The sequence below is a fragment of the Echiichthys vipera genome, assembly GCF_963691815.1.
Source record: "Echiichthys vipera genome assembly, chromosome: 2".
In the NCBI taxonomy this organism is placed as follows: Eukaryota; Metazoa; Chordata; class Actinopteri; order Perciformes; family Trachinidae; genus Echiichthys; species Echiichthys vipera.
The window spans coordinates 14463353-14488900 of NC_139827.1; the positions used below are offsets into that span (position 1 = coordinate 14463353).

Consider the following 25548-nt stretch of genomic DNA (forward strand, 5'->3'; position numbering starts at 1 on the left):
TATACTTAATTTTTTTGTTTCTACTAGAACATGTTCACATGCTTTAATGTTTAAAATTACATTCTTTTTCTCATACTGTCTTAATATACCTGTATTCACCCTCCGTTTTAGCGCCTGTCTCTTTTAAGAACCCCTCGTAAAAAGTCTGTTCTGATTGGTCCCTTTTGCATCTGCGCTCTCTGCAGCTTTGCATCGTCATTGCAGCCGGGGAATGACTGTAACAGCATTTGTAACTTTCTACCTAACTATAGTATAGTTGTGACATCACAACCTTACAGAAGTCCTGACAGGGCTTTTAAAGGCAGTTTCTGAATACATGCTCTCTGCATTTCTCTGTGAATTAAGTATTCAGATACTTTTCACATTTACTGTATATAGCACTTCAACCTGCTTCTTAATGATAAAAAAGACATGGGAATCTCACAGTTTACAATATGGGAACTTTAAAAAAAGAAGAAGAGGAAAGTTTATTGACATTAAAATTGGCCGCAAACAAAATAGTCACAACAGAGGATCAACAAAGGCTTACAGGAGTGGTGAGATGATGAGGAAAACCAACGAGGTAAAACTTCCATATGTGAATTTATGGCACATTTAGATGCACATTTTGTGTAACACAGCAAACACAAGTCTTTAAATCTCCTCCGCTAATGACAGCTTCCATCTGACATTATTTACATAAAGATTTATATATGATGATAATGTTCAATAAATCACCTCTTTCGTACATCAGCAATAATAAATAATATTTATAGTGAAGGGCAGAATGTACAATGAAAATAAAAATAGGGCCTTCATTTGCTACAACTAATAATTCTGTATTTAGTCAAATATTTACAAAGCCAGGAAGACGCTGGGAAATGTTTAGAGATCTGTATAACTTTTATAAACACAGTGGCACAATGATTAAGCAATGTTTCACTTGCAAGCTGAAAATATGCTCACAGGAGGTGTGCAATTTCACCCTGTCATTCAAATATTTACTTTATATGTAGGGACAAAAAGTGAAACAATAAAAGTGCTTACTAAAGACAGGACACAATCAAAATTGCATTGCTTTTTTGTCCTAAAAAAACAATCAAGCATTTAAATTACAAAACTCATAAAAACCTCAATTTGACTCAAATGCCACCACAGGTCTGAATGTTTCTGTTACAGCATCACAGCTGTGTATTATTTTAAAATTAGCACAGTTTTGAGCAGTACAGCAACAGAGGCTTTAATGTGAGTTTCTTCTCATAATGCAACTTTGTGAACACTTGTGATTGTCTGAGCCTGAAACAAATTAAATATCTACGTCTGCTTGGTAATTGGCAAATAAGAAAGATTGCTCAATCTTAGCTACGTTTTGTAAATATGGCAGAAGGAGCTCCTCTTGGTCTCTGCTGTGCTTTGCTTTTGGTTACCTCGGCAGATGTCTGGTACACCAGCCTGCTGAGAGCCTCGTTTGTCTTGATAGCATTTTCAAAATACCTTGTCAAAGGCAGCTATGCTGCCCAGCACAGTCACAGACCCCCTGTCAAGGGCATTTTGTTTAAGTGGCAGCCAGACCTCAGGGTGTCCACACATAAATACTGAGAGGAGGAATAAGTTCACTTCACAGCAAGGAGTATCACTTCAGTCCAAGACTGACATTAAGAGTGTGTCAGGTGTAACATCACAATCTTGACCTTACAGACACAAACAGGCACAAACACATAAATATGAACCAAAAAAACACCCTCACACACGCACACAGACAGCATTTTTCCTCTCTCACTTTTATCCACCTGGTTCCTCTTCTCACACACTCGATCGTGCCGGTTCACTCTCTATAAGCTCCTCGGCTCCTTTCCTTCTTTCATGAGGCTTTTGTGCATTAACCACTCATATTCCATCCTGTTTGCGGCTCACCACTGATGCTCTTCAGGATTTGAGGCCCATTCGTGCCATCAACTGTTCGTAGACAGTCCAAGCCATAGCAGCCATCAGAGTGCGTCGCAGAGACCTGGGTACAGCCCCGCGGAAAAACCCGCCCATGCCGTGCTCCTGAGGGGACAGAATGGGAAGGTTCAGATTGATATGTTGCTGATGTAGTTGCTTCTCCTGGAAAATGACGTGCACATGCAGTAATACAAAAACTGATAGCTGTGATTAAATTAGCACACACACCATGTAGATGTAGCGGATAGCATCTGTCGTGCTACAGTGGGATGGGCGGATTTGAATGTGGGTCTTCACCACGTCTGCTGGCTGTGTGGCCAGCGACGCCATGATGCCTGCCACCACCCCACAGCCGAAGTTCACCAGCGGCGCATAGGGCGAGGATGTCACCTCTGAGAAGAGAGAAACCAGGTATCAGGAGAAAGTAGAAGATTGGAGCTGTGGATGTGTTGCTGTGCTCAGTGAAATTAATACAAACAGCAGTCAAGATAATAGATTAGATAGCAGGCAAATATTCACAGTTTCCAGAAAAACTGGTGAAAGAAAATGCGTGTTAAATGATGCGTGACTTAAAAGCCCCTTTGGAGGCCAAATATTCAAAGGCACTAAACCACGGACTACAGTTGACTGACTTTTCTGCTGCTCATCACATCCATGACCGTTTTTAATTTCCACAAGCAGTGTAGCTCCATGGACCTACCGAGACAGCTGGATACAGTGTTTGAGACGGGATCCATGTCAGTCATATGAAAGTTGCTCAGTGGCACGTGAAGCCAAAAAAGTTCGACTTCCACACATAAAATGACCCAGATCTTCAGCACTGCTTCCGCACTGTGGGGCCCATAGAGCAGGCATACTATAAACTGCTGCTGGCCAAGCTGGCTACTTCTCGATAAGAGCTCTGCTAACTTGAATGGGGATTTCAGTATTTAAAATCGGACAGCTCTTCTAGACTCAATAGATCAGATTCTGATAGTGAACTGACTCATATCACAGGGATTGTAACGTAAAAAAAATGTTTCCACTGTTTTACAGACGTCTCTTTCTCTACGCAAGTCTTTGACACGTGAAGTTGTAATTTCACAGTTTGGCCACTATGTCCAAAAAGTCCAGAAGCTCTTTCCAGGGGCTTGTGTGATTCTCACCTTGAGGCAGCGCCTTCTTGGCCTGGCTGTAGAACATGACGTAGATGCCGGAAAACGGAGCATCTCGGAGCAGTGTGGCAGTCAGCCCCGAGAACAGAGCCCTGATTCCCTCCGTCTCATACACACTCCTCAGAGCCCCTGCTACGCTCACATAGTTGTAACAGCCACTCTGAAACAACAGATAAACATTAAAGATTAATATAATTTATTCAAACCGTTGCTTTTATGACACTAATTTCCTTACTGAATGAAACACTCAGCTGGATTAAGTTTTGTTTGTTTTTTTACAACCGTGTTAAAGACGGGTGCTGTGGACTACCAAACGTTCACTGAGTACAATGTCTCAGAGATCATGGTTCATTCATTAGTAACCACATTTATTATAACTCAACTATGCAGTGTCATGTCAGTCAATCAACTAAAAAGTATAACTCCTGATTATTGAATAAGATGAAGGTGGATTCATTATGAAATTATATTTTCCCTCTTTGTTGAAATGAACTTATTTAAAAAATCTAATTATGAAACTGACACCATTATTCTCTTCTGGTTTACTGACATGACCTGAAACTTTACTGTGTTATGACCATAGAGAAGTATCATAGAGCACCTCTGAGGTCAGATGGGCTCTGAGGTCTCTCAGTATGTAAAGAAACTACCGCTGACCTCAAAACGTGTCTTGATGACTGTGAATGGCAGCATGCTGATGCCAGCCACAGCTCTGGCACCTGCTCCGAGCAGAACAGCCTCGCCAGCGTTGGGTGCCCGATCCAGGAAGTAGTGCTGCTTCAGGCTGTAGAAGGTGCTGAAGTAGATGCCTACCCCGGGGATGCAGCGCACAAATGACTTCCAGAGAAGAAAAAGGGTTAAAACATTTCTGATATTCTGCTTTTTGCTTAATGTGATGGTGTGAAAGCTAGCGTTAGCCTAAAAAAAAGCCAACCACAGTGATAATCGGAAAATGATTTATGTTTCTTTAAAGGAAAAGAAGATTTAATTTGGCTGAGTGCTGTCTGGCTCTTAGAGCAAGACAGAGAAGTCATGCTTATGTAAGCTGAAAGCCTGTATGTGGATTGTTGTTGGAGAACAAACACCCTCACATACATACATACATGCAACAACAGGATTTATAACATTATGCATATGCTGAAAATAATAAACAAGGCAGGTTACTCACTGGTGAAACTCCCTTCCACAGGCTGAAGAAATTCTCTGTCCTAATAACGTTGATTAAAACGGTGAACATCCCCACCTTTGGCGCACTGCAGGATGAAATTTAGGGAAGATTACAGACACATTTGAAGGCGCTAACATGTATAAAAAAATTAAAAAAGGAAAAAGGATAAACGGTTTGGATTTTCATGGTGTGAACAATAAACCATAGAATAATTAACTACAAAAATGATCAGCTAGAAATGAATACTGAGGCTTCCACCTGCGGAACTTTGTTTAAAATAAAAATTCACTTTTAGCCGTAAACGTTTCCTATTCCTGTTTCCAGTGCGTTTAATTGCAACCTAGCGGCCTGACATTATGATTACATAGTGCTGGTGTGACTAGTTGCCCTAAATGGGTCATAACAACAGATTCAGGCCAGCTCTGCTTGCAAATTGTGTCCTTTCATGCTGTGTACGTGTGTGTACGTATGTGTGTGTGTGTGTGTGTGTGTGTGTGTGTGTGTGTGTGTGTGTGTGTGTGTGTGTGTGTGTGTGTGTGTGTGTGTGTGTGTGTGTGTGTGTGTGTGTGTGTGTGTGTGTGTGTGTGTGTCTTTGTGCCCGAAGAGCATGTTTTCTGTGTGAGTAAGTTAGAGAGAGAAAAAAGGGAGAGCAAAAAAAGATAACCGACATGCTGATGTACATGTGTCTGATGCTATGCAGGCAAAATCTGTAGTGTGTGTGTGTGTGTGTGTGTGTGTGTGTGTGTGTGTGTGTGTGTGTGTGTGTGTGTGTGTGTGTGTGTGTGTGTGTGTGTGTGTGTGTGTATGTTTGCATTTTCATGAGATGTGTCCGTGTGTCCGTGTGTTACGTGTGCGCACACACACACACACCCCGGCTTGGCATTGTTCTGTGCAGTCTGCAGCCGCGTCTTGATCAGATCCAAAGGCTGGAAGAGCAGGGTAGAGCAGGTGCCGCTGAGAGAGCCACACATAAAGGCTTTGAGAGCTGGGTGAGCCTGAGGACGATGGAAAGAAAGAAAGAAGAGGGAATGGCAAAGAGAGGAGGACATAAATGAGAGGAGTGACGGGAGAAAAAAATGGAGATCAACAGAGAGAAATCAGAATGATGGACAGAAAGGAGGGTGTTGGAGGATGACAGACAGAAGAACGGGATGAGGCAAAGAGAAACATAAAGGATTAGTCACAGTGTAAAAAAGGCGCAATGTGAAAATGCGCCATTCAACATCTTTCTCAGCTTGCTGCAAGCCACAGTGCCCTCTCGAAAAGAGCAGGAAATTATTATCCAAACAAATATCTGCATTCAAAAATCCTGACGTACCAGAAATGTGCCCCAAAATAATAAACGTTATCTCACATTCACATTATGGTCTTTAATCTGAACATGAATATGCTTAAAAGACATTTCAATTACAAAAAAAACAAGCATGTACACAGAGCAGAGGCCACGTTTACTCCCCACACAGTGGAGAGGATGGAGATTTGCAGAGACAGTACACACGCGCGCATGCGCGCACACACACACACACACACACACACACACACACACACACACACACACACACACACACACACACACACACACACACACACACACACACACACACACACACACACACACACACACACACACACACACACACACACACACACACACACACACACACACACACACACACACACACACACACACACACACACACACACACACACACACACACACACACACGTAGAATTAAACTGAGAGTCGACATTGTCTGTCCGTGTTTGTGTCTCATGTTTGTCCACGAGGCATCTAACCACAGACAGACATTTGAGGGTAAACAGTTGCACAAAAAAACATGTGAACTGAGAAACGGAATCAGCAATAACAAAACATATACAGCAACACACACAAAAAAATGTAGGCACCATACAAAAGCTGTACACACAAAATTCCATACATCCTTTATGTAGCTTACACGCAAGCACACACGCACGCACGCACACGCCACTTTAATGCACACATGATGCACAAACGCACACTCCTACCTTCCTGCTCAGGGCTCTGCTCTGAGAATCCTGATTTCCCTGCATTTTGCCCTCTTTCACCTCCCTCTCTCTCTCTGGAATGCTGCTATTATAAATAACATATTTTAAAATAAACGTCCATCCCTCTCTCACAAACCTTCCTTCTCCCTCTCTGTCCCACAACCCACTATGGCTTTCTCCTGCTTCTCGTCCTCCCTCCCCCCGATTCACAGCCAAAGCAGAAGCTTAATCCAGCCTGAGTTTTTCTTTGGAGCTTCTATCTTTATCACACACTAACACATCTGTACCCCCCCTCTGCAAGGCTCACTGCTAAATTACATCTTTGTCAAACAGCATGAGTCATGAAGTGGCTGTAGCATTGTGTGTGTGTGTGTGTGTGTATGTGCATGCGTGTGCGTGCGTGCGTGCGTGCGTGCGTGCGTGCGTGCGTGCGTGCGTGCGTGCGTGCGTGCATGCTTTAAAGAAAATTCTGTCCCATCCTGATTTTTTATTTTGACTTCGACTATGTGATTTCAGACACATTTGAATTTCAAAATAATGCATGTGCATGGATTTCTCATTACTATTGGCAGGGGATTAATCTTTAATCAGAAATAATCGTGCATTTATTGCATTCAATGTTGCTCTGGATAGGCAAGTTTCAAATGTCATTAGCAACCTGCTAAAATTCAGCTGATTTAGTCTTTGGGGTTTTACTAGAGGTGGTCAGTGCTGTGAGACAATATAAAAGGTTTCCACTGTCAGAGATTGTACCACGCTATTTATAACATGGTAGTTATCTCTACATGTATCTCTACATACATTGTGGGCTAATATGCAAATCCATAAGCAGGACTGCTTTATGGTAATATTGGATCTTAGTATGTTATTTGACAGTTTAAATTCTTGGTTCTCAGGTATTTACAAAGGAATGACTTGATTTTCTAAACAACTTACTATATCTTGATATTAAGTGATGCTATAATATATAATTATACACACAGGATTTTAATCATTATTGTTCACATGTAGTTTTCACAGCTGTGCCAGCAGCAAGTTGCACTGGGTGTTTCTTTTCTATTATTAATCAACCACTGGTTGCGTGGTTGGACCATCTGGTTAAAGGTGAAAGTGCAGAATATTATTTTAAGGTCACTCACAACACACTCGCACGAGCAAATGCTCACACAAAAGCATTACAGTTGCTTGTTTGTAGATAGATAGATAGATAAAATATGGTTAATTCCTTCTCTTACTAGTCTGCAGGTTCAAAAACTCACCGGTGCTAAGTCCATCTTTGACCTGGATGCTGAGTCCAGTTTCTCCCCTGGTGCTGCCGTTTTGAAGCTGGTTAATTTCAGCCAACGTTACTAAAAGTGGGGAAAAAAATCAGATATCAGCCATGATTCTCCACCCCTTTTCAACCAAGCCAGACCAGGTTCTAGTGCTGGTTCACCGTTGGTTCAACTTGCGAACCTTCTCAGAACCTGTTTTCCACAGGCTGGAGAGCCCAGAGAGCCACGTCATTACATCACTGTATATGTCTGAGGTTTCCCGAGAAATGCTAAAGCCCACTTAAAGCAGAACAACAACAACAACAACAACAACAACGGTGAGCTACAACACATTTGTACTGCTCGTCTTAAATACAATGGATGAAGATTTAGTTCAAGAAGAAAGGTAATCATCCAACACGTTTTGATTCTTAATAACAATGAATGTAAGATGTTAATGTCAGCCTTTGTTGGAAGCTAATGTAAGCTAACCTTACCTAGCAGCACAGACTACCTGCAATTGATCACATTGCAGTTAACATTAATGATCCACCGATTTATGTCTTTACAGGCAACGTCAGAATCAAATGACTGCAATGAAAACTGCCATTACACCAGACATGTACATGTTTATGTTTGCTTGCAGAGTTGTTTGTAGTTCTTTGATTTTCTGGAAACTGTGTGTAAATATTGTGCAAAACTGTTAATAAATATTTTTTTTAAACTTAACTTAAACCATGTTTCTGTATTAATTAAGTATACTAAATAAGACATGTCTCTTTAGAATGTTAATTTTGACAAAAAAAAACAAACCCAAAACACAACATTTTTTAAAACATGCAAGACTTTGTGGTGCCGGTTCAAGACCCTCTGAGAGTTGGTGCCGCTCTGGAACCAGTTTCCCGGCAGAGAGACGGTTATTTGGCTGTCGAAACAGTTAAAACTGGTTCAAGATTGGGAACCGGACCTTAAATTGGCCTTGCTCGAAAGGGGGTGGGTGCTATGTGGAACCTGCAGCAGCATCAAGCTAGTATGTTGAGGGTCATGTAACGTCATCAGCCTCTCGTGACAGGCTAACATGATGAAGCCTGATACTTTAAAGTCAGATACAATATTAGCGAAAAGCGACTAGTTACAATAACTTACGCTACTTTTAAGGCAAAGGCCGCAATAAAACAACTTCTAACTATGACAGCCTGTTTGTTTTGAAAAAGATCGCCTCGGTCAGATACTTGGCCAGCTAGCTGAGTAGCATGCTAGTTCATCTTAGACCCATGATCTTACCTGACTTTGAAGTGTGTTAAGTAGAGATGGGGGTGATGGTCACAGCTTTCAGCTTCAGGAACACCATGTTTACTATTTATAGTGACGATCTGCTTAAGTTTCTCAGGAGTCTAACGCTCGTAAATACTCACATTGTCAGGCTAAAGTACAGAACTTTCTGGCAGTGCTCGTCGGCTAACAGCTAACGTTCGTGTAAGCTCGCTGCAGTAAGTTTTTAACTCTTCTACAGAGACGTAATGTGACGCTGTAAGAGTCCTGACGTGAGTTCAGTTTTAATATAAATGTTCTGTAATATAAATGCCATACAACAACAGTGACAGTTGCCGCTTCTCCCTGTGCTGCTGTCACTGTTAGCATCAGGCTAGCAAAGTTCACCTCCAGTGCGCAGCGTCAACACGCATCACGTCAGTGTGTCACAAACGTAGCGTTACCACAGCAACGTTTCACAGGGTGCATCGGTTGGTTTGGTCATTGAGGAAAATTGGGTCAAAGCGCGAGATCTGCATTGTGAGGCAGGTGTCGTGTGTCAAATGGTTTTAACATTAAAGAGCTCGACTGGATATGTTTTTTTTTTTGCAGATATCTGTAATTAAAATTTTCTAGTCGTAAAAAACGTTTCAGATATCCACAACGTCATTCTTACGAATAAAAATGACGTCACTTTTGCCATTCATGTGTATTGGGCTTTCAATTCTAGATATCCACAGTTATATTTTAGATATCTAGAATAAAGATATATGTAATGTAATCTTACTAGGATAAACTCCAATTTCAGTTATATACACTCCAATTGTTCCTAGTCATAATTTTAATTTCATATATCTCAAATGAAAAACCATTCCAGATATCCATAATGTATGTATCCTATCCAAAATACATTCTGACTAGTAAAAATGTCATGAATGGGGGTTGTATTTGACATTAAAGTCCACCTGTTTTGTTGTTTTTTTTACCGGATGGAAAACCTTTAATGGACCCATACAACAAGAACACATAGTTTTCCACTTGCTTAAAAGTGAGCTCTGGGCGTAGGATATAAACTAGGCCGTCAATCAACGCTTTTTGGCTGGTGATCACTTTCTGGCATGCAGGGGTGTTTCTAGGGGTGGCCTCGGGGTGATTTCATCTGAAATCTCCCATGCTAGATTGTTAGGACAAAGTTAGGAAAAATTTGGCAAGGGAAAAATAGAAATATATCTTTTGGCAGTTTTCCAAGCCATTATTATACAGGACGGACAGGAAATGGGCTGAGAGAGAGGGGGAGACATGCAGCAATGGGCCGCTGCAGCTTCCTCTGGACAGGACTGTGAACAGTGATGCTAAAACCTGAGAAGTAGGCTACTGAAAGCTCCTAAATATATGGATTATTTAAAAGTGAATGAATAATTGGCATATTTTCTCCCTTATTGCCTGCACATCTACAAGACTCCCTGGGCAAATCTTACAGTTTGGCCATAAGCAAACATCATACTCAAACCTCCGTACAGCACCACGTAATGCAGAAAAATCTAATTTCTGTGCCATCCTAAACAGAGAAGGGCAATTGGCCTCAGGCTGGAGACCGCGATGAACATTGTCTGGCTCTGCCACCTGTACCATAACACCATGTGTGAGTTGCATTTCTTACAGTGGCCAGAGGATTTCGCTGTTGTCCTGTGTTCGTCCTGACAGTTATACTGTGCATTATCTGGTAACATTTTTAATAATTGGCAGTATGAAAGCATTTGTCAATTCACTGCATTGACAGTTTTTTTCTATTTTTCTATTCTTTCTTATACTTAGAATGTAAACAATATAAAAAAAATCTGGACAGCAAATGAATAATGCCAATGTGTAGGGAAACTTGTTTTCTCTACTGTGCACAATTAACACTTTGAATTGAATTTTGAATGTGACTCGTTTTCAAACCTGACAAAATACAGAACAACAACTTTTCAAAGAGTTCACTCACAAGAAATGAGGAAGCCAAATGTATTCGATAATTTGTCAATTTTTATTGCATTTAAGGCATTTGATAAAATATAGATCGGCCTTAAAATATTGGCATCAACATGACATGTAATTTGTTTGATAATACAGTGTAAGGGCGTTATACTAAAATCTAAAATATGCATGAAAACATTCAGAGGATAATGTGCGAATAAAAAAGCCCCTCTGCTGTGCAAAGCATAGCACAAAACACAGGACAGTGAGAGCTACAATGCAATGACCCAACACCAACAAACAATGAAGTGTAAAACCAGTGGAAGAGATACATCAACCAAGCTTTCATAGATGATGGTACAACATTTGGACCAACATTTTCACTAACATTGCTGCCTTTCCACTGCACCACCTCTGATCCAATATCCGTGTCTGTGTTGGCATTGTGCAAAACTGGTAGAGGTAATAACATGAAAGGATGACACAGTGAGAGGAAACGCATACAGTACAGTAACAAATGTATACTGACACTTGCACATGTGAACCACAGCTTTAACTGCATCAAAACACCCATATTTGTGCGCAAAACAAGCATAAAATGTCCAGTGTTCCCCCCCAAAAATGGTACAGTAGCAGCACATCAACCTCAAGCACTAATAAATTGCAATTGCTTGTTACAAGCACAATGTTTTATGATATAATATACCAATTAAGTAGAAAAATAGACCAAGAAAGGTACTGTATGTGTAAAGCTTTAGAAAAACACCACTCACATTCACTGAGATGATAATTTGGCCAAATATCAAATGTATTATAAGAAAGTAATAATAAGGCTATAAGATGAATGTCAAGGGGAATGCCAGGCTAAATCCTCTCACTCAATCTGCATGGTGACTGTAGTCGTTATAATTGCCCTCTTGGCTCTCCTCCGTTCACTCTGTGGGCTCCGGCGCGTCCGCCTTCAGGTCCAAGTCCTCATCGCTGTCCAGGCCGGAGCTTTTCATCATACGCCGCATATTGAAACCCACGTCACCACGTCTTTAAAAACAAACAATGTTCAAACAGTCAGGTGCTGCATGAATACAGGGATACAGTATAAATAAATACTTTTTGGAAAGATCTTTCGATAGTCTTTTATTCACATCCCCAGCATGCAATGCAGTCTTTCCCTGAGGGTCCAAGTTTTCAGACGATTGCGCGTGTTTAGATGACTTGACAATGAGAAAGTCACTCTGATTGGTTGTTCAGCTTGAGCTAGATCAGATCAGTGCACAAGAAGAGAAAGTCAGGAAAACTGAATGAACAGCCCGTGTTTACAGGCTGCGAGATGGAAAACAGGTAAGATTATAATTTTTTAGCTCTTTAGCAGAAAAAAAAAGGTTCGTAATTGTTTGTGTTATTGCTGTGCTAACTGGCTAAATGCCTTCCTAAATTTCGGCCTGTCGGTTGAATGAATAATACAGACCAACGCCGCCTGCTGGTATGGAGAGTTATTTCCTCTCACGCAGGTGCAGAATGTACGTACTATTTGTCCGTCCGCTGTAGTCTCTGTGGTGTGTTCAAGTGCACCTTTTTGGCTGAGACAGAGGCGATGTAAGGCAACGCAAGAGTCTGCCTTCATCGCTGCTAGTTCTTTGATGTCGATTTGGTGTGTCTGGGCCTTTAAACATGCAGATCTTTATTTGTAAAACTGATGTGTTTTTTTTTTTACTTTTATCTCTGAAAAGAAAACTATTACGCACTCAAAGGAAGGCCCATTTGGATGCATAAATGTCAGAAACCTTTACCTAAGCTTGCTCTTCAGAGTGCTGACTTCACGGTTCATCGCGTCTGCTGATTCAGCCGCATCATCCAGCTCTCTCTGCAGCTTTCTACGGTAGGCATTGGACCGGGTCACCTCCTCCTCTGACTCCTCGAGTTGACGCTTCAGTTGGCGCATTCGGCTGTTTGTCTTCTCCGCCTGCAGAGAGAGAGGGATCACTTAGCGTGAAGAGCACCAACAGAGGAATGAAGTGCCAAAAAAAACACAAGCTCATCAGCAAGGATTCAAGTCAGGATCAAACTACACAACGAGTCTCCTCTCTTCTCTCTCCTCCCTTAGGGTGATGAGGCTTACCTGGTCTTTAAATTGCTCCGTGTTGCGTTTCTCGTCTTCCACCTGTAGCAACACCTCTTTCAGCTTCTTCTCTGTCCTCCTGGTCAGCCTGGAGGCCTGCTGGCGCTCCCTGAAATGAGGGAAAGCAAATGCAGTGAAAGTCGGTGCACAGGCTCAGGGCTTTGATTAACTGACTTTAATTCTGTCTGTGCTGAAAAGGAAAAACACACATTATTGAAACTTTTACAATCCAAGTATTTTCAAGCCAAATAAATACATATCTTGTCAAACAATATCAGTGATTATTAGAGGAAAGGTTAAGCAGAAATGTATCCTTCATGGCTACTTCAAAGTTCATGTTTTTTGATAACTATACTGTAAAAAAAAAAAAAAGAAGAAACTTCCATTGCACTGGCACTCACTTTGACTCAATGTCCAGCTGTTCTTCCAGCTGAGCGATCTTGGCCTCCAAGGAAGCGATGGAGAATTTATACTTTGACTTGATGGTGCCCTCGAGCTCCTGCAGCTTCAGTTTCAGCTCCCTGTTTTGGCGATCCAGCTGGGAGCGCGTGCCCTCCAGCCGCTGGGTGCTGCTGCGCTCTGCAGTTAGCTCCGTGGTCAGCTGCTCGGTCTAATGTCAGAAACACACAGTTGGAGAGGCATTGTTAAAGACTTCAGTCGCTGTGTGTCTTGCCCTCCCTCCCTCCCCCCCCCATCATCATCTTCATTGGTGTCATTTCTTTGTGATTGTCAGGGTGACTCTAGTGTGCAGCAATCTTTTTCCAAGGATTTCGTCCATATCTGTTCATCCCTGGTGTTAAGACGGATGTCAGAAATGTAAACACTCCTTTTTCACTGAACACTAAAGGTTTTCTCCTACTTACAAACAAACAGTTATCGGCTGCTTTGATCAACATATCGGAGATGCTGTGTGTCCGTACCTGCAGTGAAGCTCTCTTCACGCGATCGTTAACCATCTCCGTGTTGAGCTGCTCTTCCTCCAGTTCCTCCTCCAGCTGCGTGATACGAGCCTCCAGCCTCCTCTTCTCATCTACCAGCAGAGAACTGGAAACGACAAGTGATGGAGTTAATTTCCTTTTATGCAACATACTGGAGACAAAACTGTAGATTTCCCTTGTTGCTGTGAAATTCAGATACATATTTATAGGTGCATCTTAAGTTAATTTACTGATACATTCACTTTTGGTTCATACTTCTTAGTGTTGCTGCTGTTAATCTCGTCCTGGAGCTCGTCTCTCTCACTCTGAACCTGTTTCTTGAGTCTCTCTACACTGGCCAGATCCTGGAGGAAGCAAGAGATGAAAATGTTAAATACTTTAAAGCCTGATACGACAGAAGCTGTTTGGGCAGTTACTTGGAAACAATGTGGCAATTTCAGCTTATTTAATTACATATAGTAGTCTTAACAACTTAAAAGAAAAGCTAAAAACAATGGCATCACAGTGAAATCCAATTCACAGAATATAGACCTTTTCAAAGTTGTAAACAAACAAGTTTTATTCTTGTTGCAGTGAATTTCATCAGCTGACAGAAAGTTCACAAGGATCAAGGCTGTTGCCTAGCAATGGAACTCCGTTGGGTCTATAGCCAGCAGTCCAATGCCCTTATATACACCAATATCATCAAGTATGCATTATGTGCTTATAAATTTATAGCAGATGCCATTTACCCCCATGTGTCAGTAGCCAACAACGCTAACTGCACCCAGTTTTGTTGCCTAAACTAAACTGCGAAAAGTCAACTAAGTTTCAACATCAGTTTCTCACAGGGTTCAAACCCAGGTTTTTCTGGGCGATAGTCCGGTGAGAGACCCAGATGCAAATAGACACTCCATAAATGTACTTATCATTTGTCTTTTTGATCAATAAAATGTAAAGTTTAAGTATTGTGACATCCGTGTTTATGCAGCTATTCTATTCAATCCAAGACAATCTTCTCTCAGGAGGCACATAAAAGCAACTTTGACCCTTCATGGCACTGACATAAAGTCCTCATATACCAACAGGAAATGATGTCAGTTGATTGACAAACATGTTAAATCTGAGAAGCTCAGAGATGAGAAAAATGTTTCTATTGAAAGATTTATAGTAATTTAATCTCCCCGAGTTGTGGCTCAAACATATTTAAGTGGTAATTTACTTCATTTTTCTAATGTAAAAATAGAAAACAACATGGTTACACTCACAATTTACAGCAGTATCCAATTAGGACACAGGGCTTGAGACATTTAAAATATGACCAGGAGTAATTAATTGTGTTTCACTGACAGTGTCATAAGCAGACGATTTATTGGACATTGGTTTTATTTTGCGTATCATCCTATAATATTCCATGTAATACAAGTACGTCCACTTTTGAGCGTTTGTTGTTTTCAGTGATTACTTTCATACCTCCTGGAAGTGCAGGGCGTCCGCCTCCATGGTCTTGAGCTTCTTCTCCGTCTCCTTGGCCCCGTTGACGGCTTCGTCTCTGGACATACGCAGCTCGTCCAGCTCTCTCATCTGCTCTTTCATCAGGACCTGGAGGGTAGACGTGCAGACAGCAGTCCAGCATTGTGAGGGGTTTGCCAATAAGGGTAAAAAAAAAAAAAAGGGCAGGTGCCTAAAGATCCTTTCTGATCATATTAATTACTGGTATGCTCCCGTAACTGAACACTTTGGGTTATAGATGATAACTCATTTTATGCAGCCTATATTCTACAAGGTTTGACGAATTTACAAGTATGTAAATATTGAATATCAGACAACAATTGTGATATTAGGCTGCAATTATTTGTTTTCGTTCCTTTCTTAGTCAAATGAGTGATTAAATAATGGACCGCCCAGTAAAGCCGATCTCACTTATACGTGTGCATGGATGCCTATTTTACCTGGATTTTTTTCAGCTGTTTGAGGGCCTCATCACGGCCCTTGTTGGCAATGTCGATCTGGATTTCGAGCTCTGCCAGGTCATTCTCCAGTTTCTTCTTGGCCGAGTGGGCGAGAGAACGCTGCCTGCGTTCATCTTCCAGCTCGATCTCCATCTCACGCACCTTAAGGAGAGCAAAACAATGTGTTTTTGGCAACGTCATTCACTTAATTCAGAACTTTCTTGCAAGTAAAATCTATTTTCCTACAACCCTGCAATGCTTTGTGGAACAAAACACGTTTTTTTTCTGTACCTGTTTAACCAGCTGTTTCCTCTTCTCCTCTCCCTGTTCATCTCTGGCCTGCAGGTCTCGGTCAAACTGGGCCTTCATGGCCTGCATGTTGACCTCCAGACGCAGTTTGGCGTCCTCTGTGGCCTGCAGCTCATCCTCCAGCTCCTCCAGCTGAACTCTCATCTCCTCCAGCTGCTGATCCATGGCACGCTTTGATCTCTCCAGCTCATGAACCTGCCGACAAGACAGATGCACTGTTACACATTCAGCGAAGAAAGGCAACGGCACCAATGATCACAAGCAACCACCTACTTTTATTTTGACCGCTGAGAGCAATCTTTAATGCTTTCCTAAAACATGACAGAAGATTTTGACATTTTTAACAAAACCAATGCCTGAACCAGTCCGTCTCGTTCTTCCTCTCCATGAACTGAAAGTTGCCCGTGTTTGCTCTTACACTTTTGCCGACATCATCCTTGGAGGAGACCAAGTCTTCCATCTCAGCTTTGAGCATCTTATTGGCTCGGTCCAAGTCGTTTTTAAGGTCTGACATGGTGTCTAGTTCGCCGGCCAGTGTCAGTGCTCGCGTTTCCTTCTCCCTGGCCTCAGCCTCGGCCTTGTCGCGCTCCTCTGCATACTGAGTGGAAATTGTTTTCTCTTCAGCCAGCATCTAGGGGAAGGAGAGACTGTTAGGGGTGTAAATCACACTAAATACTTTTTTTAAGCTGAAAACAGGTGAATGAAGATGACATTTTGTGGGGAAATGAACAGCTCATCAAGATTGCTGGAGAAATCGATTTTTGTTCATTGTAACAGCTGCCACACTTTTATATTTGTGGAACTTGTTTCTGCTTTTTCTTACTTTGTCATGGATGTGTCACATAAGGAAAATACAACTGTGCATTAAGTAGAGGTAGTATATGCTGGTTTATTGTCACCTTTAAAAGTATTCTGCAGCCACAACCTGATGACACTTGTTGAAGACAAGACCAATCTTTATAAACAATCTAAATTTATACAATTCATCCTCTTTATGTCTCCAATATTATTTTATTTTCTTAGTATTGTGATTGTTTGTTGTGAATAAAACAGAATCACAGTAGAAGAAATATAGTGCCAAAAGAAAACCAGCAGCCTTTCAGTGAATCGTTTCACTTTGCTCTGTGCACAAATACACTGTGGACATGATACCTGGTCAAACTTCCTCTGCTTCTTCTCCAGGCTGGAGACGATCTGCCTCAGGTTGTCCTGGTCCACGATGAGGTCATCCAGCTCCTGCTGTAGACGGGTTTTTGTCTTGTCCAGTTTGTCGTAGGCTGCGGTCTTCTCCTCCAGCTGCTGCATCACGCCTTCCATCTCCCGCTGACTTCGCTTGCGACTCTCCTCTGCCCCTTCCAGGGACGAGGACTCCTGCTCCAGCTTCTTCTTCATGTCTGCCAGCTGAAGAAATGCACGGACAAGGGGGACATTATGACTCCTGATGAATAAATCAAGACTACGGTAAAGATCTGAGAGCACAGTACGTTTTTGATGTGAAAAAAAGATCAGGGCTTTGATAAAGAGCACAGATGGAGTGTGACACTGACCTGGGTCTGCAGAGTGGAGACCTGCTTCTCCACGTTCTTCTTGCTCTCCTCCTCTTCCTCCAGCATCTCTCGTAGGTTGTTCTGCTCGTCCTCCATTTGCCTCAGGCGGGTGGACAGGGACAGCTTCTGACGAGTCTCCTCTTCCAGCAACTCCTGGAGGGTAAGAGAATGACCGAAACAAAAGATCAGAAAAACAGTCTATAAACCCTTAAAACGCCCTTTTTTCTGCCTATATTTGTTAACATCTTGGTAAGTTTGCACTATGAAAAGCCACGCTGAATTGTTGGTCAGTGTAACCAACAAAATGCAGAAATTATCGTTGACTTCTACAGCAGCAGTGATAACATTTCAAAGTGATAATAACAGGAAACTTATAAAATGTTTTTTTTACTGTGATTACGTAGCTGATCTATTGACACTGTAGATATTCATTCTGTCACACTGCATCTAAAACGTGTGGATCATTTTTAAGTGTTCAGATTTGACTGAGGAAAAAGCAGTGTGATGTTTGGGTGATGCACACATGTTGCAAAGCTCTGTGGCAGATACTGTGATGCTTGTTCACTTATGTACGGGAGCGCTGAAAGGTGAGAGAATAAATCTGGAGATTCCTTTTCTTAGTCTGATCTTAATCATAAACACGAGAGAAAAGAGTAACAGGTGAAATCAAGTTAATACAAACAAAATCTTTCAAATATACCCCCCCCCCCTTCCCCTTTTTCAATCTTTAACTTTTTCCCTCCACCTCTTAAAAAAAGATCTAAAACGTAAAGAAATAAAAATCACCCATTTCACCGATGAATTTGTTTTTTGATTTAAAAAAAAAAAAAAGGAACATACCTTACTTTTTTGGTACTTGCATATCCATCAATAAAATATTTTTTAAAAGTGTATCCTGGGTTAAATAGACACTAACAGATTGCAGCTGTCGTTATTGGATAATTTGCAGATTTGTCTTTAATAGTTTGTTCAATAAAACAGTCCGTAACTCAAATATATTCAATTAACGATATTACAAAATAGAGAAAAGCAGCAAAACTTCATGCTGGAAAAGCTTTATTTGAGATTAGAAGACAGACGAGAGTACATTAGAAATAATAAACATGTACCTGTGCATCCTGCAGCTGAGACTCTGTAGAAGAAAGGTCTTTGCTGGATTTGATGTTCTTGCCGTCGGCTTCACTCAGGAGACTGTTCACATTGTCGAGCTCCGACTAGACGCCAAATACAAAGAAATTTAAAATAAAATAAAACAATTAAAACCAGCCGCTGTGCCCTTCTCTGGGCCTTCTTTCAAACACTTACAGCACTCTTCCCATTCACTCAGTCCTCCACCCTGTGAATCATCACTCTGTCCTAACTGTACCTGCATCTTGACAATCTTGTCGGAGACCTCCTGCCGCTGTCGCTCGCTCTCTGTGTATTTGACCTGCAGTTCTTGAACCTGGGATTCGGCCTTCTTGCGGCGGTGCTCTGAGTCTGCTTTGCCTTGTGTCAGAGTCTTCATCTCGATCTGCAGCTCGTTCCACTCGCTCTCCAGGGCCTGCTTGGTTTTCTCCACCGACACCTTGTTCTGTGGGAGCGGCACACATGTCGCATGTTACTGGTGATATCCAGATTTGCAACGCATTGAGCACCTCTCTTCTGACAACCCTGATCATTACCCTCTTGGCCTGCTCAAGCTGCTCATTGAGCTCATCGAATGCCTGGTTGTGTTTTTGTCTCATGTCAGCCATCTGCTGCTCGTGGAGCTTGGCCTCTTCCTCCAGATTCTTTTTCAGATGGGTGACCTCTGTCTCACGCTTGGACCTGGAGAGACACAATGAGGAAGTGAATGAACAACCAACGAGACGTGAGAGGAGAACATAAATAATATATTTATACATCGTGTTTCCCTCAGAGTGTTCCACATGAACAATAAAAACTTGACATATGTGGCTCTTAATAATACTTAACAGAAGCTCGACTGTTACCTCAGCTCCTGCTGTGCTGCAGTGGAGTCCAAAGTGTCCTCCAGCTCAGTCTTGAGGGCCTCCAGCTCTTCTCCCAGGTCCCTGCGGTATTTCTCAGCCTTGGAGCGCGCCTGCCTCTCCAGCTCCAGATCCTCCTGCAGCTCGGAGATCTGAGCCTCCAGCTCCCTGATCGTCTTCTGGGCCGAATTCTTAGCTGCAGCCTCCTCCTCGACCCTGAAGGTGAGATAAATAGGAGGCATGAGATAGACATACAGTTACACTGTGTTTTTAGGTGGGTCAGTCATCACAATCCTTTTTTTTTAATGTTATTTCTTTAAATGCATTTATTTTCCTCAAACCTGGCCAGTGCAGCGAGGAGTTCCTCCTCCTTCTTAGCCAGCTGAGCTCGGAGTTCAGCGATCTGCGCCTGCAGGTCTGCAATCTGATCATTGAGATCAGTGGAGTCTCCCTCAAGTTTACGACGGTTCTTCTCCAACTCCTGACGAACTTTCTCCTCTTTTCTTAAACGATCTGCGTGTGAGAAAACAGAGACACAAATTTGTTATTTGCAAAAAAACAGAATATTATAAAAACAGCTTTTAAAATGATGGACCTGGGAGGATAAAGAGACTAATTTCTGCACATAAACTACTTAATTCTTCCGTTTCTCTTTCTGGTGTGAAACATCCAATTTCAGGCTCCGTATCTCAGGTCACCCAAACAACTAATAGAAGCAATAAGTCTGATCCGTGATGAAAAATATACAGCTGTACAAGGCTAATTTACAGCTCCACGATTGGACCATAAACATTACAGAGGGTGTAAAAGCCACACAATTTGCACAGCTTTCATTGGTACATACACTGACTTCTTAAAAAAAAGACCTTTCAAATAAGTCATCCTCTTCACTGCATCAATAATTCTTACTGATTGTGTTCACATGCCACAGAACAGGGCCTGGGAGCATGTGCCTCAAACCAAAAACAGTATCCATTTAAGAGCACTAATTATTTGCATATTATTGATGAGACACCTCTCTGGCTCTGTAAAATAATAGATTGTGATGACAAGAAAAAAAATAAACTACTATTTTATTTGAAACAATGAACTAAAATTAATTCATAAAAGACTAAATTAATTGTGAAACACATGAAACAACAAATACATACCCTCCAAATCTGTGATCATAGCTTCGTGCTTGTTCTTGAGTTTCTGCAGGCTCTTGGACTTCTCTTCCTCCTCGGCCAAGTTGGAGGTGAACTCGGAGATCCTCTCCTCCATCTGTTTTTTCTCCTGCAATTAAAAAATATATAATAAATTACTCGCTGCCCCAGGTGTTTTATTTACACTCCATTCTTCTCTCGTACAGCATCACCGCACGGTAACTGGAATATTGTTTAGACTGTACATTAATCAGTGTAGTTGACATGTTGTATGTGACCTTATTGAGCTTGTTGTTCTGGTCGTCCAGCACCATGACGTCATCCTCGAGTTTCTTCAGCTTGGCGTCCGTGGTGACCTTCTCCATCTGGAGCTTCTGTCTGGCAGCTTCCTCCTCGTCCAGCTGCTGCTCCAGGTCCTGGATGAACAACACAAACAATACGCGACGTTAATGGAGTTTCCTCACATGTCACATTCTGTAGCCGCAGGACTGAACTGACCGTGATGTTCTGCTGCATCTTTTTTCTCTCTGTATGCATTTGGGTGACCCTCTCCTCCTCCTCCTCCAGGCGGGACTCCAGGTCATGCAAGATCTCCTCCAGCTCCTGCTTCCTGGTGGAAAGGCGGGCTCTCATCTCCTCGGCCTCGGCGCACAGCTCCGTCTCTGCCTGGAGCTGCTCTTGAAGAGCCAACTTCTCAGCGTTCAGCTAGCAGCGGGGAGTCAAAGTCAAGGTGAGACTGGGTAATGGCATCATTCAGAAGTAAGAAGACTTGTAACATAACGCAGATCCAGAAATGAATGAACCCACGTCACAGATTATAGATTAGACTGACCATAGATTTAGTTCACTGGTGTTATTACGCAGACTCCTACCTGTTGCTGCTTGGTCTCGAATTCTTTGAGCTGCACCTCAGCCTGCAACTGCCTCTCCTTCACCTTGACCAGCTCATCCTCTTTGGCCAGCATCTCCTCCTCCTGCCGAGTCACCTGCAGCAGAGGCTTCACCTGGAACAAAATGTAAAAATTGACGTTATGAAAACAGAGGGTGACGTTTGGACTTTCTTGGGGTGGAAGAAATTGTATTTTCTAACTATTAAAGCAGCTGCAGTACAATAAAAAGGTGAGTGCTCTTAAGATGCCTGATTAAGACGCAAATATCTCACGAATGTCATAAAAATATGTCGTCAAATATGCACAAATCTACACCCAGACGTGGACCAAGTGGGAACAGAGTTGTGAAAACGAGGACTTGTCTGCTCGACGATTCGATTTGACTTGAGACTTGGTAAATGAGCAGCTAAATAGTTTCCTTATTTATGTGCTTTTAGTTACTCAAAATGACCTTTCTTTAGTTCTTGTAAAATATTGAAGAGTGGTAATGCGTTTGCACCATTTAGATGCCACACAATTATTCTGGGTTTGATTAATGGTGCAGAGAAATCACTGCTCGGCTTTTGTCCCAGATTCCTAATATTGCAATAATAATAATAATCTACATTAAAATACTTACTTTAATGTGATTCAGAACAGGACTTTGTTGAAATACCAAAACAAGTTTATATATTTTGATAGAATAGTAACCATGACAGTAGCATGGTTTAATCGCTACTGTCCTGTGATTGAGTCGTCTAATGAAGACCAATGTGTCACTGACGGATTAATCTCTTACCTTGGTGAACAGCCTCCACCACTGCCAGTTCCTGAGTTTGAGGTAAGCAACACAGTTCCTCTGGATAACTTTCATGGCAGTCAGCTGCTGCTGTCTCTTGGTAAAGGCTCTGAAGTAAAAAAAAAAAATAAACAACTTGAATAATATGGAATATTCACTATTTTGTGCAAAAGGTGTGTTCTCTCATTAGGTTATTTGCAGAAAAAGACGAAAGAGATGGGTGAGATATTTTCATACTTGCGGGCCACATATCCTCTGCACCAGGCCTGGAAGCTGATGATCACATCCGTGATCTTGATGTCCCTCTCCTCCTCCAGGTGGGCGAGGACTCCGGCTCTGAAGAACACTTTACTTTGACCGATGCGGTAAAGGTTTGGGTCCAGCTCCAGCGCTTTGATCTGATGTGCAGCAGACATGAAGAGACTCAGGAAAAGTACTAAAGCTGAGACATTTTCTCTTCTTCGTGATGAACTGCTTACTTCTTAAACAGATTCTTACCATGAGCTCACACGCTTGTTTTCCGTCCATGAAGCCCTTGGGGATGGCATTTGGAGTGAGGATTTCATACCTGAGAGACAAAAACAAAATGAAATTACTCAAGGGGTTTGACTTTTTCGCCTAAATGTTCAATGAAGAACAGCAGTTTTTAAAATGAAATGAGCCAATTTTCTTTTTACTTCAAAACTTGCTTTTGTTATTGACACTTAATGTTGTGGATGGAAGTATTAGGTCTCTTAATCATTCCTTTTTCATATTTGTCCCACATCCTGGTCTAAACGTCAAGTTTTTATGTAGATCTTCATTGGGCGGGTAAGATATACAGTAGATGTGTGTCGGTTATATGTTTTTTTTCTGAAATGCTCTGGCAGGAGGATGATCACTTCACAGGGAGATAATATGGGAGAGAGTGGAGGAGATTATGTTTAAGGAATTAGCCTTAACGTATTCAAGCCTCTTTCTAAAGTACATATTACAAAAAGAACCTCTGTCTGAACTCCTGGAAGAAGATGCGGTTGGGGAAACCCTGTCTGCAGATACGAATGCCCTCCAGGACTCCGTTACACCTCAGCTGGTCCAGAACCAGGTGAGGCTCCAGTTTACCAGCCTGAAGAAGAAACAAACACATTTTTAATCACTTTTTTTTTTTTTTACAATGCATCGTCAAATTATTTATAATGGAAAAGGGTTCGCTTTCATCAAGGGTGCCGTTCTTTGTTCTGTACCTTCTTCTCGTGGTTGGGGATGATGCAGCGGACGAAGTTGGGGTTGGTGTTCCTGAGCGTGGACATGAGGTTACCCAGCTGCTCCTTGTAAAGCTGGCCCACGGTGCGGAACATGCCCTTACGGGACTTGAACGCACCGTGCATGGAGTCTGACATCCCCGCCACCTTATCCAGGCCGACAATACGGTCCACTGTGAGGGCACAGAGAACAAATGTGTCAGCGTTTATGACACTGGAATGAAATCTGTAATAATTTCTCATACTAAAATATAATTTTTTATAATGACAAAATACTATCAGTTCTTTTGACAACACAGACTGAGCTAACAAATATTTGAAAATTGTATGTGTTCCCTTCCGTAATTATATTTTTCATAGCAATTAATTGTTTTATTTGAAGGTGACACGGCTATACTAAGCCTAATCCAATGCACACGTGGTGGATAAGTGAAATCATGCAGAAGATACTTTTTTTAAAAATGTATTCCTGCACAGTGTCTACACTTTGCCTGGAAAACCCTGAAATGTTGCATTTCCAGTAACCCTCGTATCAACAGCAGCTTACAGCAGAAAACATTACGAGATTTTGAATAAGTTCAGTCGCTCCACTTACTGTCTCTCCACAGGTCAGCGGTAAATTTGTCTGTTGACTGGTTGAACAAAGAGGCCACGCACTCATTCAAAGGATCCATGTTCTTCATCAGCCACTCGTCTGCTTTGTAGTCCACCTGCACCAGAGGAGAGCCACGTTCAAAATAATGGTTGTTACTGTATGTTCATGATGCTCAATGCCTCGTTTTATCATAAAGCACAGTGTAAGTGTTTATGACATTGACTTAAGCTACAAATTTAATGTAGAAGCAGCGTAACTGGCAAAGAAGTTCCTCCTCGAGCTAAACTCCTGCTCAGGCTTTCGACCCTTCATGAGATTTTGCTCCTGTTTTATTGTTTTTAATGTTTTCTTAAAAATTATTTTATTGTGTTTTACGTTTATGATTATTAATGTACAGCACTTTCATGCAGCACTGGTTGTAAAGTTGAGTTAAACTTTGTGTACTTGGAAATGAGCCGGAGGACTTTGTTACTTTGCAGCCATCTAGTGGTGGAAAGCAGCTACACACATTAACTTAACTACAATTTTCAGCTACTTTTTGAAGGTAAGGTAAATAATTTGCTAGTCCAGTACATGTATATAACGGATGGAATTACCAGTTTAATTGTAGTTTGTTCAAGTAAAAGTATATGATCAGTTAATGAAATTAGATTTTCTTAAAGATGGTGGAAGAATTAATCAGATTGTTTACTTGAGTACTAAGACCACTGCAAAAAAAGTCTTGCATTCAGAATCTAGTATCTATGTATTATCAGCAAAATGTACTTAAAATATGAAAAGTAAAAGTATTCATTGTGCAGTACAATGTTCCCCGTCAGTGTTTTACTATTACATATGTTTTACTGCTGTAGATGTTTAAAGGTTGTGAGTTTTAATTCCTTCATGTTTGTTGTCATTTGGTTTTCACTGAACAGGAAGATGAAAAACTAATTTAAAAAGTAACTTAATTTGCACCTTCCACCACTGCTATTAGATCAAGATACACAATAGTATATAAAGCAGATAAATTCAGTTACCCCTCCAACTACAACATAAATAATAATCCACTGTCGTAATACTTTAAATTAAAAAAAATCAGCATTGGATACATCAACTACACTTTGCTGTTAATACTTTTATATTAATAAGAAAGTCAAACAAAGTTAAAGTTGACCTTTCCAGCATAGTGAATGATGCAGAAATCGGCGTCGTCCTTGAGTTTCTTGGGTTTCTGGAACTTGGGGTGTGCTCCCTGCTCCTGGGCCACCTTCTCCACAAAGCTCTTGTCTGTGGCTTTGGGGAACCAGCACTCTTCATCCAGCAGAGCCAGGATGCCTGGAGGACCGGCCTGTGATCAGTGGGGACAACAAACGTGC

The 25548-nt window shown here is 41.6% G+C and overlaps 2 protein-coding genes across 2 annotated transcripts in view; both read right to left on the reverse strand.

Moving 5' to 3' along the window:
* Positions 1-542: 542 nt before the first annotated feature.
* Positions 543-9171, reverse strand: LOC310954416 (mitochondrial glycine transporter B-like). Its single transcript, XM_083923855.1, has 8 exons — positions 8811-9171; positions 7533-7622; positions 5116-5240; positions 4246-4330; positions 3735-3914; positions 3069-3237; positions 2152-2315; positions 543-2028 (listed from the first exon to the last, which is right to left on the reverse strand). Exons 2-8 carry the CDS (start codon positions 7545-7547, stop codon positions 1906-1908), a joined length of 861 nt encoding a protein of 286 aa, XP_083779981.1. The 5' UTR covers positions 7548-7622; positions 8811-9171; the 3' UTR covers positions 543-1905.
* A 1613-nt stretch (positions 9172-10784) lies between these two features.
* The window catches only part of LOC310964902 (myosin-9-like), a 28881-nt gene continuing 14117 nt past the window's right edge, over positions 10785-25548 (reverse strand). The window contains exons 16-43 of the mRNA XM_083938212.1: positions 25347-25520; positions 24194-24308; positions 23581-23771; positions 23341-23462; positions 22856-22925; positions 22595-22755; positions 22358-22466; positions 21562-21693; positions 21188-21394; positions 20968-21105; positions 20696-20819; positions 19886-20057; positions 19548-19760; positions 19239-19383; positions 18941-19147; positions 18684-18788; positions 17575-17727; positions 17180-17428; positions 16446-16658; positions 16010-16222; positions 15719-15880; positions 15240-15368; positions 14043-14131; positions 13770-13893; positions 13251-13459; positions 12850-12958; positions 12521-12693; positions 10785-11771 (exon numbers count right to left, since the gene is read on the reverse strand). Of these exons, the coding sequence (XP_083794338.1) occupies positions 11666-11771; positions 12521-12693; positions 12850-12958; positions 13251-13459; positions 13770-13893; positions 14043-14131; positions 15240-15368; positions 15719-15880; positions 16010-16222; positions 16446-16658; positions 17180-17428; positions 17575-17727; positions 18684-18788; positions 18941-19147; positions 19239-19383; positions 19548-19760; positions 19886-20057; positions 20696-20819; positions 20968-21105; positions 21188-21394; positions 21562-21693; positions 22358-22466; positions 22595-22755; positions 22856-22925; positions 23341-23462; positions 23581-23771; positions 24194-24308; positions 25347-25520 (4314 nt within the window). The 3' untranslated portion in view covers positions 10785-11665. The remainder of the gene's footprint in view (positions 11772-12520; positions 12694-12849; positions 12959-13250; positions 13460-13769; positions 13894-14042; positions 14132-15239; positions 15369-15718; positions 15881-16009; positions 16223-16445; positions 16659-17179; positions 17429-17574; positions 17728-18683; positions 18789-18940; positions 19148-19238; positions 19384-19547; positions 19761-19885; positions 20058-20695; positions 20820-20967; positions 21106-21187; positions 21395-21561; positions 21694-22357; positions 22467-22594; positions 22756-22855; positions 22926-23340; positions 23463-23580; positions 23772-24193; positions 24309-25346; positions 25521-25548) is intronic.